The following is a 21454-nucleotide window of genomic DNA, read 5'->3' on the forward strand; positions in this document are numbered from 1 at the left end:
TTATTACTGTTGTAGTAAAACGTATCCTTATGTAATATTAGATGTGTCTTAGTAACCTTAGTTACAAATTAGTGTTTAATATTGTTTACTGTCATTTTCAACAAGGAAAAGGAAATATTTTCATGGCATATAAATTAGGAAGGAAACACAGCTTTGATGCAATACGATTTCAAACTCTAAAATGAAAACACTGCAGCCGTTACTTGTCTTTGTATTGTGTTTATCGTGGACAACATCATTGGTGAGTACCTAATATTCAGGACAACAATAATGAAAATATAAAAAAATAAGTAAATGAATATTTATATTTATAATAAACATTTTTTTCAGTGACAACTTCCAGAATTTCATCTCTGGTATATTAGAGGTATTATGATTTCAATTTCAGTATGTAGGCCAAGTTTTTTGTGGAAAATATAAAATCACAAAAATATTGAACCCCGAGGAAAATTCAAAACGGAAAGTCCCTAACAAAATGGCAAAATCAAATGATAAAACCCATCAAACAAATGGACAACAACTGTCATATTCCTGACTTGGTACAGTGTAATAGTAAAAACCTAAGGGATGCAAATTAATTGCATTTGGTAACAGCCTACGTGATATTTTCTGTTATTTTATAAATTACCAATTAAGTAAATGTATTTGTAAATGACGTAGTTTCGTTTCGACATCTATAAGAGTCGATTTTTTTATGATACTTTTTTCGTGATTTTTTTCGCTTTAGAATTTGTTCTGAAAGTAACATAATATTTTGCAGCCATCATTACTGTCTGATTATTTGAAGAACTTGCCCCATTCTCCCCGACCGCTCAGAAAAGAACTAAATGTACATCGCCCACCAGAAGAAGAAGGGACTGCGTTTGAATCTGATATTATTTTGTCACCGGAACAAGCTAATGAAATAGCTAAAGAGATTCTGACCGGAAACAGGAAACGAAGACAGACAGTACAACAAGTTACCAAGATTTGGCCAAATGGTATTATAGTATATAGATATGACGATCAATGGCGTAAGTATAACTACGAGAGATTTTTTATTTCATTTTTCAAAAATATATTTGTCGCCCAGATAAACTTTCGCATGCATTTCAGAATTTCATAAAAAAAAAAAAAAGTGCACGTAATAAGGGATGAAGATACTTACTTAAAAAGCTATTTTGAGATCTACAAAAAAAAAAGAAACATAGAAATACGTACATTAATGGTGGGGTAAGTGTGAAAATAAAAGATATTATGTTTCGTTTCCCTACTTTTTTTCGCGTGTTTTTTGTTGTTCCATTTACAGAGTCAATATCATTTAAACATAGAAATTTTGAAAAAAAAGAAAGGATAAATAATATGTAAAAGTGGCGTTAAACCACATAGAACCTAATCAGGTACAGTTTTTTTTTAAATATACAATTTGAGAATATAATTACACACATATATATTCAGTGGCGGATCCAAGGAGGGGGTGGGGGAGGGGGCTGTCCGGGGGTTGGACCCCCTTTTTGGGGCCGATCAATGCATTTGAATGGGGACATATAGTTGGACCCCCCCCCCCGCCCTTTTTGTCCTGGATTAGGACCCCCCTCTTTTTTTAAATGGCTGTATCCGCCCCTGTATATTTATCATATATATAGACCGGCATTATCTTCCAGTTCCTTATATATACATTTCATTGTAGAAGCATGCAACATTTTCAATTGTCATGAGTAGCAACATATATAGTTCCTTTCTTTTTTTCAAAATCTCTAAGTGAAAAACATATTTTTATTCAAATGCGTTTTCAAGGAAAATTTGAATTCAAAATTTGATCTAAGTGCTTTTCTTTTCTACAGCTAATAACCAACTTGGTAATCTAGCAAAAACTAACATAGAAAAGGCCATGAAATTGTGGGAGGACACTACATGCCTTAGATTTATTCGTCAGACACCAAACACACCTGGAAAAGTTGTCAACATATTCTTTGGAACCATGTTTGTATACATTTTAGTACATGCTTTCTTACATGTGTAGGAACATAACATTATAGAAATACCCTTCGAAAAAGTATAATCATTATTATCTTTCAAGAATATTTTTAATTGACCGGCAAAGTTAATTTCATATCTATAGTAAACATATTTATGTTTGTGTCTGTATATGTGGAATGTCATTAAGAATACACACATGGAAATGTCATCAGAGTTAACCAAAAATTCAATCAAATCTAGACTTTGCAAGGATCTTGTATAAAACAAAACAAATTATAAAATCAAATAATAATATTTATGATTTTTCTTAATGCACTCGCCAGAAGAATACAATATTGTAAAGAACTTAGTCTACACTTGTACAATATTTCGAAAAATAAAATCACGGTCATTGATTGTACCCTTGGATTAGCCAATCCTACAATTTTTAACGAAATTTAATATATACTAGACGATGTCTTCCTCGAATGCCAACATTTTATTTGTTACCTATTCCTTGAACGCCAACAAAAATATTTCAATAGATGTTTATATAGAAACAATTTTTATAACTATTTAAATAATTTTATAAGTATTCAAATGTAAAAATTAATTAGAGAACATGATAAAATTGCAACATTTTATCACTTTTTGATAAGGAAAAATTCTAGCTAAATACAATAATTTAAACTAAAAAAAGAAGGGTAGGAAGAATTCCGATGAGTTGCCAACACAACTAACACCTGCACAATATATAAAGAAGGATGTAATATTATAACCAAGAAAAATACGATGAACAACTGGAAAAAATAAACTATTGTAATCTAAAACGAGAAAAAAGTGTCAAGAAATTCCATTAAATAATATAGGAGGATATATATTACAGCACACACAACTATAGAAATATTGAAGAAGAAAAAAAGCATCAAAGTCCAAAGAGTCTTTCAAAGTTTTATTTTAAGAGAAGATCATATTGGTTCAAGCAGTAACAGCAAAAAGAAAATTTCGACAACTTGACAAACATGCATTTGATGGGAGAGATTCGTTTGCGCCAAAAATGCGTCCTTTTGCGCTACACTTTTTTTCTCCAATGCTACGTTTGCGACACATGTTTTAAGTTTACATGGTATCATATGCGCCAAAAAAACAAAACATACGATTGTGCCAATTAGGAGAATAATTACTTCCCTAATCCTTTATTCGGACTTGGAACGGGCAGTTTACTAAAATGTTTCCTCTTCTAAAACATAACGTCTTCTTACTGCTGCTGCATGGATACTTCCCAATTTAATGTATGTAGTAGTTTGTTACTTCACTTTATTGTCCAAAAACATAAACATTGAAGGTTGAAATGCATAAAACAGTTTATGATAATTCTAATAATAGTAAAGCCCATATACATGATAGGAACAAAGAACTGTGCCATCAACATATGTGGCTTAAACATAATCAGCAAAAGCTTCTATTTTCTCCTCTTTTTGTATATCTTTATTAAATATTCAGCAAAGCAATAAGTTTTATTCTCTCTGTGCATTGACTGTCTAATGCATTTTAACACTTTTCTCTCCAGATGCTCATCTTCATGGTGAAATATCTCCGAACATATGATACTTTTTAAGCCTAAAATTAGAATAAATACATATTAATCATTATTTTTTATGATAGATATGTGTAAAGGTAAATTGGCGCAAATGAGTTCCGAATATTGACGCAATTGATACATTTGGAAAACGAAAAAATGGGCGCAAATGATACCCCTGAAAAAACAGTAATTTGCACAAAAGGACTGCATTTGATTTAGCTACCTGTAATTTACCTATCTGTTTAATTAATATGACTGTTTTGATAAGCATGCACTTTTGTTGTGATAACTCCTTGGACCTATTCCTCGAATGCCAACATAATTTTACAGGTATATTTTCGGTAGATCAAAGGATGTTGGTAATATATATATATATATATATATATAATGAAATTGAATACACTGTACCGAGGTTAATAATTGCTCTATTGGTCAAATTCTCACATTGTTATTTTCGTAGCAAAAACGCGAAAAAAATTTATTAATTTTTGTTATTGCAGACATCGTATTCTCGCCCAAAAATTCAAATATCAATATTAGAACTAAAAACTTTTCAACTTAAACTTTTGACCATAGCTGTGTTCAATAACTCGGTTTTTTTGTAAATTTCCAATTTGATCATATATGAATATGTAATTCGGGCAGTGGATACGGAATTTGATCGCTGTTTAATAAGTTTTAGATAAGGCATGTATATACCGAAGGCTTCATCACTTGAAAACATATCCCTTTAACTTCACCTTTTTTTCGGAATAATTTCTGTCACGATGTGGAATATAGTTTAAAATAAACGAGAAGTTCTTATCGTCTCAACTTATATATGTAGGTGTCAATCAGAGATTGGAATGTCTTCATTATCATATGGATTCCAAGACTTAGAAATTGCTCCATACTGTGTGAAACGGGTAGGAAATAAGCTTTCTATATATATTTTTGATTAGTTTTATTTTTATGGTAAATTAGTATTTTTGGTAATAGATAATTTACTATATGAACCACACACAGGGTTTAAGAACATCAGATATTCGTCTTGCCATTGGCGATAACTATTTTGGATAACTCAAGTCTCATGTTCTTGGATATATATACAGAGAGAAGAGAAAGAGAGCGATGGACATGAGGATAAGCGATTGGTAGGTACTGTAGTGTATCAAAGATCGAGTTCGAATCCCGTTGAGGGACAACAAATTATCAGCATAAAAATCTAACTAAAACACTGTTGGGTGTAATTTTCATATAAACAAGTCCTAATTGAAGACAACGTTCAAACCTAAAATTGCGTTGGATAAAAAATCGCAGTTTTTATACGTGTGCATGCAAAACGAATTTCTTGGGGTCTACGTACAGCACAAACAACATTTTCTAAAAGACCCAAAAAAGTGAAAAGGTATATTTTAACAAAACACAATCGACTACCAAGACGAATATCTGATGTTCTTAAACCCTGTTGACTGCCATTGGCGATTGCCAAAATAGCGTATCACCAGAATAAATGGATCTGAATTTTGATTTGAAATGAAACAGAAAACAACAAACCTGCGGAAAAGATGGTATTCCGCAAACATGAGGTGCAAATATTTGTACACTACCCGTATCCGGATTTCGACTTTTAATGTATCTTCATTGATGTTAGGAATCGAAACGGTATTTGGAAGGCCACATATTTGACCTCAATTCAGGATAGACTCTTGAATTTTAAACAAACAAATAATATAAAAAGTCCAAATTGAAAACAAAGTTTAAACCAATGATTGCGTTGGATAAAAACCGTAATTTTTATATGTGTGCATGCAAGTATCTTGGTAGAGGGATATAAATACAGCATTTCCAAAAGATCAAAAAAGTGAAAAAGTATTTTTTTTTACAAAACGCATTTGTCTAACAGGTCGAACAACTTATGTTCTTAATAATTTTATTCGTCTCGAAACATAAGTAATGCGAGCTTTTCCTGTTTCTTAGCCTCGTACAAATACAGCTGATATTTAAAGACACTGAAAGGTTATCTATGAATTATTCACACGACTTATGAAATCTTTTACAGATTGGAAGTTTGGCTCATGAATTTGGTCACGTAGCAGGGATGTTTCACGAACATTCCCGTCCAGATAGAGATTCAAACATCACAGTGTATTTGGACAATGTCAAAACTGGAGGTCAACAATACTTTAAAAAACATGGGACTGACACAGAAAGAACAAATGAACCATATGATATTGGATCTGTTATGCACTACGGCCCATTGGTAAAAAATATGCAATATTTTTATTACAAACAAGCAATCTGAAAACATATGGAAAATACATGAATTATAAAATAACAGTTGTAACTTTTTAATAATGATATTACGAAGTTTTTTCTCAACCACCGGTATCTGTATGGAGAATATTTTTTACAGTATGTACCGTATATTTCAACATTTCGTTTTTATGGTTTACACATAACTGGTAAAACAACTTTAATTTTCACGTAACTCGTTTTATTCTTCATAGAAGATACTAGAACATTTGTTACATCCGATTGCACTGAGTGTGTGGGAAAGGTATGGAATTCGTTGATAGCTTGCTTGTCAGCTGAACCGTAATCATGGTGATGTCATTAGGAGATAAGGTAAACTTCCCTCCTTTCGAAGTTGTATAGTCTTACAGACAGATATATTTTGTTTTCTGTCGGACAAGTCTACTTTTAAAGGAGGGTATTATACCTTACCAAAAAAGACTTCACGGTTCAGCTAGCAAGCAAGCTAACCAGGGAATCTACCTTTCCCTACATAATCAATGCAATCGGCAACAGTTATAGTCCCGTTAGTAATCATACCGTTTTTGTACTGCAACTAGTTGTGTTTATTTCCTAAATATAGTAACACAGCTATATTTTGTGTAATGTCGATTTCATCACGGAGCACTTTTTCCACAGCCAGGGGTTCATTAGGGGATGAAAATAAGTTTGAAATTGTGTTACAATTTAAATATCTATTAATTAATTAATTTAAGTTGCAGTATAAAAACAATATTAGGTCAATGTCATTTTATCGTTAACAAAATAAACGAAATAAAGCAATATATTTTCCATATAGAATTCTGATGGAGATTAGATGCACCTTACAAATCAGATATAATTGCTGAGTTTGTCTACAGAGTCAAAACAATTGTTTCAAGGCAAATGCGCTAATTTTAGTTTTGATTTCATATCCAAAAGGAGTAGGTCCGGTAAGGACCGATTTTGGCCTCAAATTTCAAGTTCATCTTACGAAAGATTTTGACCACTTTTTAAACACTTAAGTGTCTATTTCATTTGAATCAATTAATTTATGTGATAAATTTTAACTGATATAGTCATTAAAAACAACCCGATTCTAGCTCAAATATGAAAAATCTACCAAATATGCCGAAAATGTCACTTTTCAGATGATTTTTGTCAAAAATGAAAGTGGCCGCATCCGTGTTCATCCTCAACCTTTATATATGTTATGTATTATCATAAAATACAACTTACTTTTCAATATTAAGGATGAACACGAATGCGGCCACTTTCGTTTCACACGAAAACCGTCTAAAATTTAACTAAAATGCTAGAATTGTGAAGATTTCAGTAATTTAGCATGACTTAATGGTGCTAGTACCCGATATATGTGCATTGTATTGTCAAAAACAGCCCATATTTATGTAGCAGAAGCATTCTACTGTCCAATAAATAACTAAAAGTTTACATTTTAACAATTTTGTAAAACTGCTATATTTTGGGGCCAAAAAGGGGTCTTACTGGACCTACTCCTTTACTATCTAAGATTCAACTACTTGTTGTATTTTTTTTTCTATCATACTCTCTTGTCATATTTCAGTTTTTCAGTAAAGATGCAAACGCTAATAAATATACTTTGCAACCACACGATAGAAGACTAACGGGTGTAATGGGACAAAGAGCACACTTGAGTTTTACGGATATAAAAACAATCAATGATTTATATGATTGCAATAGTAAGTAGATTTATAAAAAGATAAAACTCAACTTCCTTGTTCACAGTTCGTGTATAGGAGAAGCCCTTGATTCTATTCCGGACATTTCAAACAGGAGACATCAAAGTGTTCTGTTCTTGCTTACCCTGGTTCATACAGCAATTTAAAGTAAAACAAATACTTATTGACTCGGAGACAAACGTTTTCCCTGATATAGTAACATATCATCTTAAACGCATATTAGTCATACACTCATTTGCTATTATAAAGCAGGGAATATTGCATATAATAGTTATCAAAGGTACCAGATCATAATTTGATACGCCAGACACTCGTTTCATCTTCATAAGACTCATCAGTGACGCTCAGGTCAAAATAGTTATAAAGCCAAGCAAGTACAAAATTGAAGAGCATTGAGGACCCAAAATTACAAAAAGTTTGACCAAATACGGCTAAGGTAATCAATTCCTAGGATAAGAAAATCCTTAGTTTTTCGAAAAATTCAAAGTTTTGTTACAGGATATATGCATATTAGTATATTATTAACATGATATTAGACTTAATATGCATATTATAAATACAGAAGGACAAATCACTGGACTTCAATGGAGAAAATAACATTCATCTCCACCATGAAATTGACATGTTTTAAAAAGTATATGAATTATATGATACAATTAACAGTAACACGAATGTGTCCGCAGTACACGTATTCCCCACTCGCACTATCCTTTTTCCATCTTCATCAAAAACTGCCCTGACTAAAAACTTTAACCTGAACCTTGACCAAAAACTTAAACTGAAGTAGGACAGACGGACAAACGGACACACAGACTGAAAACAGAATGCCCCTTGGTTGGAAATAACAATCTATGATGTTCAGTGTCTGTTATCCTGGTTTACAATTTCAATAATGACTAAAGTAAACTACGATTTAAAGGGGATATCCGTCATTTTGTGATTTTGTGTCATAGGGTTAACACAAAATTCCAATGACATCAAATGGTCTACGCATTGTCTTCAAAAATAATTTTATACATATGCTTCTTTTCTTTTTTTCTTTAAGAGAACTGTCCAAGAGGTTTGCAATGTAAACACGGTGGTTACATTGGTCCAAACTGTGCTTGTACATGTCCGTTGGGTTTAACTGGAAGAGAATGTACGCAGGTTGTACGTAGTTCGTCAGGTACATACATATGTATATTCTATTTAAGTTCAAAGTCAGATTTACGTCATTGCAAGTTGGTTACTTCGCCTCGTGTTGATGTCGCGAGTTAAATAGTCGTCCATTTGTGTCATAAACGTCAGCCACTGAATTGCTGATAGGGATAGGCACAGATAGATTTTGATTAGGTTGAGGATGGTCATACCTTTACATAGGATACTGGTATCATAGAACAATAAAAAGAACGAACTGGGACAGTAGATTGGAATGGCTACACTAACGTTTCATAAAACATAAAGATGTCAGCGCTGAACAATAAATAATCTTTAATATGTAAATGCTTTGTCAAAAAGAAGTTATATGCCATGCAAATCAGAAAGATAACACAGAAACTGATCAAAGTAATTGAACAAAATGTCTTTAAATATGGTCTGTATACAACACCTGTAGAAACTTTAAGTTTAAGAAATACGCAATATACTTATAAAAAGTGAAATGATAGATATTTAAACTCCTGCAAAGTTAAAGAGACGGTTTTTACTGTTTTGTTTAACTTGAAGGTCTTTTTTTCCTTCATGACCATCATTCTGTTTTGTGCTCGACTTCTAGTATCGGGCGTACCAAATGAAAATGTGAAGTTGCATTGACAACTGTGTTATACATATACTATAATATTATATATTAGTATTGTATTTTATTTTAATTCAAACATTTTTTTTCTAGGATGTGGAGGCGTTTTGACAGGTTCATCAGGAAAATTCTCGAGTCCTGGTTATCCACAAAAATACCCAATCTCAACAAGTTGCACATGGCTTATACAGGTATAGTAATAAAAGTGATACGCTAGTAATAGACCTTTTCAACATCTCTCGACACCGACTAATGATACCTACAGTTTACAGGTAAAATGGATGGGTCGTCTCAAAGACCATAAACATCATGATTATCATTACGTAACATATTGGATTGGCGGTTTTATACTGTTTTGACTATATAGTTTAAGAATATAAAAAGTAAAATCACAAAAATACTGAACTTAGAGGAAGATCAATTGGGAAAGTCCATAATCACATGGCAAAATCAAATAACAAAACGCATCAAAAACGAATGGACAAGAACTGTCATATTCCTGACTTGGTACAGGCATTTTCAAATGTAGAAAATGGTGGATTAAACCTGGTTCTATAGCGCTAACCCTCTCACTTTTGTAATGACAGTCTCATCAATTTCCGATATTTTTACATTGATGCGTTAAATAAACAGACATTATAAATAATATAATAGTCAAAATATGGGTACATCAGTCATCATCGTTTAACAATTTTAAAAGGAACAATTTAACAGAACACAAAAATCAACCAAATAAATAAATAAATAAATAAATATATGTATTGTGGCCGGATGCGGCCATTTATTTCGCGTTTTCGCGTTTTCGTGACTTCTCCTTTCATTTTGTAAACGCGAAATTGGGAATTCGAGAAATCGAGAAAGCAAAATCGAGAAATTGAGAAATCGGGAAATCGGGAAATCGAGAAATAGGGAAATCAAGAAATTGGAAAATAGATAAGATCGGAAATCGAGAAATCGAGAAATCAAGAAAGCAAACACGCCAAAACACGAAAGAGAAAACGCCAAAACCCAAAATGAATTCTCGATTTTGCGTTTTTGCTTTCTCTATTTTTCGATTTCCCAATTTCTGGATTTCCCGATTTCTCAATTTATCGATTTCACTTTCTCGATTTCTGGATTTCCCCGAATACACGAAAAGGGGAAACGTCCGCATCCGTCCACCATACATATGTCTCTGTCATATAATATTCTTTTTTCGTATGTAATTGCACGACATTTCATGTTGAATTGATTAAACAAATATTCCAATCATTCAGAATCCTAACCCATTTTCTCTTCACTTTTGTGAGTATGTTAGTCTTTTGCCAAAAATTTGTTGGTGTAAAAGCCTTGATGAATTTTGAAAAAAAATATAATTGACCCCTCGTTTCAATGTTACACCATTTAAGCAGTGATTGGTGAATACAAAATTCAAGTGGAACACCAAATTGGTGAATTGAAATGTTACAAAGTATTGAGTACATTATGGGGGCATCCAAGGCCAAAGCTAACAGACATGTGCCACCCTTTTCAATCGACATAATAATTGTTTAATTAAATAGCAACTACAATAAAACATGATTTGTTCTTTTCGTTTTCCAAATTCAACCAGGACAGCTAGAAGCTAAACGTCTAAAAGATGAAATGTGACTTAAAGTCTATCATTTTCTTTATAATACATTTATAAAAAAACATGTCATTTGTACTCTGTGGGAAAGTTTTATCATTGTCAATGATTGAAAGCAATAAAATCAATAATGATCTCAATTTATTTTTATTTTTGAGACGACCCTTCACATTTTACCTGTCGTAGTCGTTCTCAACTGTAGGTGTGGAGAGATGTTGAAAAGGTCTAATATAACTTGTAAAAATGTATAATGTATACAAAAATGGATGGAGTGTTGTCTCATTCATACCACATCTACTTAAATCTGATAAAAATTAAAAAATATACTTCAAAGTGAAATATAAAACTTTTCGAATGGAGACAACATAGTAACAACATACAAGAGAAACCATCTGTGAACTGCATAATCAACCCTATAGGAAAACATTGTTAAGGAATAAGATATTCTAGAGAACCAAATATATCATGTACAATTGTCAGTAATGGCGTAGGAATTCTGAGATTTGTAGGAGTTCATTTTACGGCACGCAGTCTTTAGTTTCTAGAATATCACTTTTCGTTTTTTTTCTATTGAATTGTTGTCGTTCATCCATCGACTGATGATTGATATTGCTCCTGTGTATTTTTTACCATTGATGGCGATTCGAATACTAAGAATCTTGAACATTTTAGATTTCGGTAAACTCTTTATTTAACAACGAAATAATAGGCGTTTGATATTGCAAAAAAAACATTCTAATAGTTGATCAATTCTCCCACAACGAGAAAAAAAAACAGGGATCAAGTAGAGAAATAGACTGAAAACCGTTATTCTTTGTTTTTTGTTTTGTTTCCATTTTATATTTGCACCATTATAAAGTTATATCTTAAAAACTCATATCTTAAAATTATGATTAATGATAACAATTTATTAAAACATTTCAGGGCCGAGCAGGATCTTCCATCAGCTTAAAATTTACCTCATTAGACATCGAAGAGGATGTCAATTGTTTTTATGATCACCTCGAAGTAAAAACTTATGGACCAACTTTGGATGGACCGAGGTAGGACAAATTGTGATTTTTTCATTTGTCGTTAATATTCCAATTTTGTTATCACTTTTTAAAAGCCCCAATGATTATTAATTGAAATAGGTCTTACATGAAAACATTCACTGATGCCGTATTACAACAAGAATATCTCAAAGAGACATGTGAGGGTGAAATTTATTCGACGGTGTGAACGATCCACATTTAGTTTATGAAATGGTTTTTGCTTAAGCGATGGGCTTTAGGTTATTATTAGTTTAAACTTCATTACTGGATTATAATGGACAAAAAATACAGTTCTTTTAATATGTGTCAATCAACTACATACATACTAATAACTTGTTTAATCTGTCAATTTTTTTTAACATCTGTTGGTTTAAAACATTTTTTAACATGGTGCTGTAATCGCATGATTCTTTTAGTAAACAGCATATACTTTTTTATGTATATTTATTTTCAATACGAAAACGAGAAGATGAGTTTATTTTCATGCGACAGCAGCCAATCGTTTAAAAAATCCAAGGCATCAACTTGCCGTCAACAATAGATAAGATTTAGAAGTTTCTAACTGATGTTCAAAACTAATGAAATTATTTAAATATATGAATAAGAGGCAACAGTGAATTACCGATGTTCTAATAACTCAAATCCAAATATAATATACAAATCAATATATATATATATATATATAATAGGAGATCGCATGAATCACGTTTAAATTGCAATCGTCTAGCGTAAAACTGAACAAGGGATAGAAAAAAGCTCAGTTATAGAACGAAATATATATTTGTGGGCTTATATCTTACATGTCAACATAATATGAAATTTATTTTTACGTTTGCTGCGCTCCCTAAAAGGTTTACATTAGGAGATAACTGTATTGTATTTTAAGCTCCGACGGCATCAATTGGGGATTTGATGGTCGCAAATTAAGTTTACTGGCGACGCGTCCCCAATTGATGCCGTCGGAGCTTAAAATACAATATTGTTATCTCCATTCTAACGAAACTGACAGAAAACAACGTTAAAACATGAATTAAAAATCTGTCATATGCCGTCTGCGCTTGCGCGTACGTCCCATAGCATCAATTGTCAATTGATGCCATGTAAGAAAGTGACGGTGTCCAATCAAAATGAACGTTACAAGCGTTGTTGCATTAGAATGTGGCTTGCAGATGGTATTTTCCGATATAGAGAACTCGATAATTTATACGAATCAGACGACTTTATCTAAGATCAAGGGACATGAATATGTAAAAACGAAACGTACGTAATGAAAAGTTGTCAAACTTCAAAAACATCAACAACAGTTTTGTTGGCATATCTGTAGCTACTTAAAGGAAAGACAATTACTGTGACTTAATCACCAGGAAACATTTAAATTATGGGACACGTTCAAATATATGAAATTTTACATTTCATAATTTCAATGTAGTCAAAGGAAATATGATAATGATGTTAATGATAAATATGGTGATTCTACACAATATTACAAGTTATAAACACCTTTATTAAAAAGAACTTTATACCACAAAGTGATTATAAATACTTATCCATGAAAATTGAAAAGATATTTAAAAAAGTATTAACGCAATTACCGATCTCCGAGGTAATTTAAAAGGGGATTGTTAAAACCTGCTAACGGAACGAACGGAAAACATTTTTATTACGATGGTATTACTGACTGGGTATTGGCATTTTCCAGAGAAGGTGGTTGGTTGAACTAGATGTTTTATCTAGGTTAACCTCCTGCATGTGTGAGATTCGTTCAAAACTCTGTTACATTGGTATAAATTCTTCATTTCCGTAAAATATCCCAGGTAAAGATTTCCTTAGCCGTATTTGGCACAACTTTTTGGAATTTTGGATCCTCAATGCTCTTCAACTTTGTACTTGTTAGGTTTTATAAATATTTTGATATGAGCGTCACTGATGAGTCTTATGTAGACGAAACGCGCGTTCGGCGTACTAAATTATAATCCTGGTACCTTTGATAACTACTATAAATTATAAATTCTTAAAAATGTAGTTAGATATGAAAGGACGACACACATATCATTATGATTAATATACTTTAATAACATTTCAGATATTGCGGTAACACCTCTCCAGGAGAGATCAGATACAACGGAAATGCTTTGGTTGTGAAGTTTGTCTCAGATGAACAGTATACAAACTACGGATTTGAAGCACAATATTCTATTCATTAATACTTGTCAACAAAATTTGACTTTTTTTGTCATTTTGCAGTCACATCATGTACATATTTTTAATAAAAATCAAACACAATATTGTTTGTTGATTTTATGTTTGAATTAAATACTAGTTTGTCATTTGAAAGTTCTCCGCGATCATCCATTTTATACTTCGACTGTTGGTTCAAAAACTATGTTGTTGTTCTTTAACTAAGATTGCAAAACCCTTCGTAAAAGTTTGAACTAACAAGTTTTGTTTTGATCTAACTTTAGGTCCTTTGGTCATGATGGACTCACATAATATACATGTGTGTGTGTTTGCTTTCAAAACTTCTGGTCTCGAACAAGTCTAATTAATTTTATACAAATAACCTATGTCGTGTGCATGGGTATCGAATAATTGGTGAAATTTTCATTAAGTACTTTCGAGAACAATCAAATATTTGCTTCAGTTGTGTATTTCGGTGGTTTTTTGTCACATTAGTTGTCCTTTCAAAATATGTGTAGTTGTTAGTTAACGCAAGCTTCTCCGTTTTCCTTTGGAAGGGAAAGGGTCTGGGATACAAGATGAACGCCCAAATCAGGATTCTCTGTAGTTGTTATTGATGTTGATATTGGGTTTCCTGTAGAATTTGAAAATCAACTTAGGAATTTCGTGTTAATGGGAGTCTCTGTTTAGTTCTTTCAGAACTAATGTAGATTCAAAGCAATATTAAAAGATTGAATTTGGTAAGGACGTTAGTGTTTAATGGAGGCCTAATGTCAACGTCTACACTTTTCTGTATCCTTTTCCCCATTCATTTTATTTGGTTTTTTTTACCGTTTTCCTGTTATTAAGGTACGCCTGGTGGCTACTAACATTCTCTTTGCAATAACTTATGAACCGTTCTACCAATGCTTTTCATTTTAAATTTAATAGTTTGATATGCATGACAAAAGGGAGGTAGAAGTGGCAATTTACACTTTTCCTATTCAGGAGTTGTGTTCCTTCATTTGTAGGAAAATTGCACAATTTATTGATTCCGTTCAATAAAGGCAACAGTAGTATACCGCTGTTCAAAATTCATAAATCGATAGAGAAAAATAAATCCGGGTTTCAAACTAAAACTGAGGGAAACGTATCAAATATAAGATAATTACGACACAACAGAGATCCAACATCGAAATGTAACTCACACCGAAACGAACTATAATGTAACGATGGCCATTTTCCTGACTTGGTACAAAAAAGCCTTTTTCGAATGGTTTTCACAAATATAATATGTTGTTACTAATCATGCTAATGGCATAATAAGTTTTAATTCAGCAACAGAAATAAAAATAGTTGTAAAACTGTGCATGTTTGCCTCTATATTATAAAACAACTAAAAATAAGCAGTCATAACAATTGACATAATTATATATCATAAGGTCAATTTCTATTTACCTTGAAAATGTAAGAGTTTAGACAAATCAGTCATCTGTTACGTTTAGTTCATAGATTTTGGCACATTTTATGTAATTTTCTAAATCGACAGGAAGAGCATTGTCCAATAAAAACTTGTGTTTTCAAAGTTCTTACTTGGTCAGGTAGAATTTCGTTCATTTTCATTTAGAATGTCCTTAGATTTTCCAAATGAAAAATTTGTTCTGTTGCACCAACAACAAATACAAAAATAATAATATTAATTTTAGATTCAAAAGATCGAGCAATTTTCCGATATTTTGAGCGACGCAGATAGAATGTGAAAGTGAACATTCCCCCTTTAAATGATAGTGACATGCGATGGCCGGTTTCAGATTCGGTATTTGCAGTACCTAAGCCAGCAGATAATTTCATTAAACACTAAAGCAAAAACAACCGTAGTATACCAATGTTCAATAGTCATAAATCTGATTCCATAACCAAGTCTGGTTTTACTTTTAGGTTTTATCAGGTGTTCAACTTTTGCTAAACTTTTATTTATTTTGCCCTCGAGCATAACTAAAGAGACACTGAAATTCACAATAAAGTTGGTTCCCGTAATATTATTGTCTGCATTTTCAGGAACAACCTTTTTAAAATATTAGTATCTGAATACATTTTTTATCTTCAGGTTTTGATATTACTTTTAAAAACTCATATTCTAAGCATGACCCAGGTAAGGTTTTTATAGAAAACAAACTTCTTAAACAAACCTGAATCACCTAGGCGTTTCAACATGAGCAAAAAAATCGTACTAATCACATAAAACGTTTTCTTATATTCATTAAGTTTTTAAAATAGGAATCAAAATCAGGACAAAAACACAAAATTCCTTTTACTATAAGTAGTAGTGATATTGCACTCATTGTATCATTTTCTATATCAACCCAGTGGTTAAGAACATTCATTAAAAAAAACCCACCAGGTTGCAATTAGGACATTAGAAATACTCTTTAGTAATACAATATGTTGCAATGTCCTTATCTTTTTATACCTACAAAATATGGAATAATTTATGTAGTTCATCAAAGAATCATACTCTCATTTTCATAGACAACTTTCCTACTTGATAAATGTGTTTAATCCCACTGCAATTGTTTGCACCTTTCCTAAGTCAGGAATCTGATGTTCAATGGTTGTGGTCTGTTTATTTTGTTCATAAGTGTTTCTCGTTTCTCGTTTTTTATAAAGATTAGACAGTTGGTTTTCCCGTTTGAATGGTCAAACACTAGTATTTTTTTTGTCCCTTTATAGCTTGCTGTTCGGTGAGAGCCAAGACTTCGCGTTGAAGGCCGTACCTTGACCTATAATGGTTTACGTTTATTAATTGTGAATTGGATGAAGAGCTGTCTTTTTGGCACTCATACCACATCTTCTTATATCTATTATGTACGTGCATAGACATGGTTATTTTTATTATAAGATACATGTTCCATATTCTAGTGTATGACAATTTTGCGCCTCATATACTTCAAGGCAGCACAACTTTTTATTCAGTCAATAGATTACAATGTTAATGAAATGACATATTGCTGTCGTGACTATATTAAAAATAGATTTAAAAGGAAGAATCTGTCTGAATGTCTATGGAAGAAAGTGATTTAAGTGTCAATATTGCGCCGAACATATATTGAGATAGCACCAAGTTTTAAATAACAAACTGTCTGAAAATCTTTGTGAATAAAACACAATTCTAATGCACTGGTCTTTAGTTTATGTATACTGAAAGGGGTATATTTTTTATGAGTTCATGGATAACAAATGTGATGTCCAAAGCAGTATTGAGTGTTTAATTTTTTTTCATATTTTTTTTTCGATATTCGGATCAATTGATACATTTGGATGTGTTCTCGATTTTACTTACAATAAATGTTTCAAAGAGCAAATAGTAAATAATCAAACAAGAGGGGCTATTATACGATCACATGCCGAGCACTGCGAAGGCAATGAAAGAAATTCAAAATATTTCTTATCATTAGAAAAACGTAATTATAAAAATAAATGTATTAACAAATTAGTTGTAAACGACATTGAAATATTGTCACAAGAAAAAATTCTAAACGAAGAGAGAAATTTCTACGAAAATCTGTACTCATCAAAAGAAGACCCTGATAAATATTCAGGTGATTCTAACTTTTTTGATTTAAATTTTATTCCTAAGCTAACAGATCTGGAAAAGGATATATGCGATGCAGATATTTCAGAATCTGAGTGCGTTAAAGTTTTAAAAACATTTAAAAATAATAAAAGCCCTGGTACAGATGGGCTTACCGCTGAGTTTTACAAATTTTTCTGGATTGATGTAAAAAAATATGTTTTGGAAAGCTATGAATATTCCTTCGAGACCGGAACCCTCTCAATAGACCAAAGACGGGGTATTTTGACTCTTATTCCAAAGAAAGATAAAGATAGAACACTCTTGTCGAACTGGCGACCTCTTTCTCTCTTAAATTTTGATTACAAATTATTAGCCAAAGTTATTGCGGAAAGAATGAAATTATTTCTTCCGAAACTTATAGATCCGGATCAGACAGGATATGTGGCTGGTAGATATATTGGTGAAAATCTACGACTAATTGCTGATATTATATTGTTTACTACTTTAAAAAATTATCCAGGGCTTATATTACTAGTCGATTTCGAAAAGGCGTTTGATACGCTAGAATGGAAATTTATTCAAAAAGCATTGGCTTGTTTTAATTTTGGTAGCAAGTTCCGGAAATGGGTCTTAACTTTATACTCAAATATATCTAGTCTTGTCGTTAATAATGGATTTAGTTCTAGTCCGTTCAAAATTGAGAGAGGTGTTCGACAAGGGTGTCCTTTGTCTCCTTTTTTATTTATTTTGGCCGTTGAACTGCTGGCAATAAATATTCGTAAGAACAACCATATATCAGGTATAAAAATTGGGGATACTGAAATAAAAATTTCACAGTTGGCTGATGATACCACTTGTTTTTTGAAAGATGTATTTTCTGCGCAAATTTTATTAGATTCCTTTAATGATTTTGAGAAGTGTTCAGGGTTAAAAGTCAATTTTTCGAAAACCGAAGCAACATGGATTGGAAGAAATAAATTTAACAAAGAAGGTTCCCTTCCTATTAAATGGACAGATGGTTTTAAAACCTTAGGTTTAAAATTTAACGCTTTTGATGAAATGGTTTGTTCTAACTTAGATACATGCATAGAAAAAATGGAATCAATTATTAAAATGTGGAGGATCAGAAACCTTTCCTTGATCGGTAAAATCGTAATTCTTAAATCACTTGCAATATCGAAGCTTATTTATGTCATTTCATCTACACATGTACCAAGATCTTATGTAATTAAAATACAAAGGGACATTAATAACTTTTTATGGAATGATAGTACTCCGAAAGTTAAATCGGAAGTTATTCAAAAGTCTCCTAGCGAGGGGGGACTGAAAGCACCAAATTTTGAAGTACAGCTGTTATCCTTTCGTATCATGTGGGTAAAACGATTTTTGTCAGAACATGACTCTAAATGGAAACATGTTTCCAAAGCATTCTTCTCCCTTTTTGATTTAGAGGACTTATTTATGAGCAGATGTGAATTTGAGTTTTTAAATTTAAAAGCACCTCTTTTTTATATAGAAGTGCTATCTGCTTGGAAACGTTTCAAGGGTATTTTCATCCCGTTAAATGCATTTCATGTTAGAAAAGAATTTATTTGGTTCAATCCGTTTATCAAGGTTAACAGAACGAGTATTTTTTACAGATCTTGGTACACGAAAGGCATAAGGTTCATTAATGATATTGTAGATGATAAAGGCGAATTTTTGTCTCATGACGCTATTAACAAAAAATATAATTTGAATGTTACTTTTGTAGACATTCTTTCTATTAAACTTGCTATACCACGTGACTGGAAAGATTTGTTATTACAACAACACATGTCACCTAAGAGCAACTCTTTTGGATTCGTTTTTGAGCATGAGAATAAAAAAATGCCTATTAGCAAATTATATACTAAAGATGTATATTCACTTTTTATCGATCGGGTAAGTGTTTCTCCTATTTCACAACAAAGGTGGGAAGAAAGTTTTAATATAGAAATTAGTGACGAAAAGTGGAACAATATTTATTCACTAGCTTTTAAATGTACTATTGAAAGCAAACTACAAGCTTTTCAATATAAAGTGTTACACAGAATAGTCTCACATAATTATCTCCTTGAAAAATGTAAACTTTCTTTAACTAATGAGTGTGCCAGTTGTAAAGAAATAGAAACTATAGAGCATAAATTTTTTGAATGTATAGAAATAAAACGATTTTGGAGAGAATTTTCTAATTGGTGGCATTTAGTTTTTGGAGTAAAATTTTTTTTAAATAAAGACAGTGTCATTTTTGGTATATTGAATTCTGATAACTTAGTGTTAAACTATTGTATTTTACAGGCAAAATATTACATTCATTATGTAAAGTACACACAATTAGACAGATTGTTTATATCTGTGCAATCTTTTCTCAAATTTTTGAAAAGACGTCTGGAGATATTAGAATATTTATATCTTTCTAAAGACAAGCACGAGTCATTTGTCGACAGATGGGGGGAATTTATGGAAGTTATTAATTAAATTTTATTCTCGATATGATCATGTATATTTAATGTATTCCAAAGTATCTTTTACTTGTATCATATACCGATTATTCACATCATTTACTTGTATTTGTTTTTACTATGTCTTATTCGTAAAATATCAATAGTATGACTATGCCATATGTCAATCACTTATATATTGAAAAAAATGTATGTATGTATGCACTGTAGCTTGAACACCAAAAAGATCAATAAAAAATAAAAAAAAATAAATGTTTCAAACTTTACCAAGATAACAGTATGAAATTACTTTTTGTCCATAATATTATTCGAGTATGTCTGCTATTTCGTAGGGAAAAAAAAGAAAAAAAATAATACTCCGTTTTTACATTTCGTTCTGCTTTTCATGTTTATAGAAGATATTTTATGTCATAATATGGTCAGTTCAAAATATAACATACATTTCTTTGTATGTATATAATTCTATAATTCAATAAGTGGAACAGTAGGAAACCTGAAATTACAAATAAATTTACTACAACATTTTATGAACTGCATGCATCTGGAAGCGTTTTTTTTCGGGAATCTCTAACTAGTAAATTATTTTCATCTGGGCGTCGTTGTTGGTCTTAAATGGACAAAACGCACGTATGGCGTATTGATTTTTGAACTGGGTACCTTTTGTTATCTATTATTCGTGTGTTTCTCTATCCTATATGTTCTCCCATTTATTAGTATTGTATTCCTGTCATGTAACGCTATCATTTGAATGTTGTATTTAACATTGCCATAAAAACGAGAGGTTTGGCATGCCACAAAACCAGGTTTAACCCACCATTTGTTCTTGAAATGTCCTATACCAAGTCAGAAAAATGGCCATTGTTATATCGTAATTTGTTTCTGTGTGTGTAACATTTTAACGTTGTGTTTCTGTTGTGTCGTAGTTATCCTCCTATATTTGATGAATTTCCCTCAGTTTTAGTTTGTTTTTTTCTCAATCTATTTATAAATTTCGAACAGCGGTATACTACTGTTGCATATCTAAAACTGTCATTTTGATCTAAGCATCAACTGAAACGAATGAAAAAAAATATCAAGTCATGTTCCGTCTTTCAGTCAATTTTCAAATTTAATGATTGCAGTAAATTCAGTACTGTTCAGAAAGTTCGCTTTCAGTCAACTCTGACTGTTCAGTAGTTTTTCATTACATAAGTATGTCGTTGCAATTAATGACATATATTTCCCAGTGAAATAAATACCAATTGTCTAATTGCTACCTCAGTTTGATACTAATAAGTATTGCAATTTTCATTGTTATAAATCTAATATCAAAAGAGGGACGAAAGATACCAA

The 21454-nt window shown here is 31.7% G+C and overlaps 1 protein-coding gene across 1 annotated transcript; it reads left to right on the top strand.

The window, feature by feature from the left end:
- The first annotated feature begins 96 nt into the window (after positions 1-96).
- LOC139516195 (blastula protease 10-like) lies at positions 97-14191 on the top strand. Its single transcript, XM_071306122.1, has 10 exons — positions 97-241; positions 761-1013; positions 1824-1962; positions 4347-4425; positions 5562-5762; positions 7359-7494; positions 8540-8659; positions 9362-9459; positions 11799-11917; positions 13992-14191. The coding sequence occupies exons 1-10, from the start codon at positions 182-184 to the stop codon at positions 14110-14112; spliced, it is 1326 nt and encodes a 441-aa protein (XP_071162223.1). The 5' UTR covers positions 97-181; the 3' UTR covers positions 14113-14191.
- Positions 14192-21454: the final 7263 nt, after the last annotated feature.

Source organism: Mytilus edulis, chromosome 3 (genome assembly GCF_963676685.1).
Source record: "Mytilus edulis chromosome 3, xbMytEdul2.2, whole genome shotgun sequence".
Taxonomy (NCBI): Eukaryota; Metazoa; Mollusca; class Bivalvia; order Mytilida; family Mytilidae; genus Mytilus; species Mytilus edulis.

Excerpts from the sequence above, each read along its gene's own strand:
- LOC139516195 (XM_071306122.1), top strand. The coding sequence starts at position 182 with ATGAAAACACTGCAGCCGTTACTTGTCTTTGTATTGTGTTTATCGTGG. Across the intron at positions 242-760 it reads TATCGTGGACAACATCATTG|CCATCATTACTGTCTGATTA; the intron begins GTGAGTACCTAA and ends AATATTTTGCAG. Across the intron at positions 1,963-4,346 it reads AACATATTCTTTGGAACCAT|GTGTCAATCAGAGATTGGAA; the intron begins GTTTGTATACAT and ends TTATATATGTAG.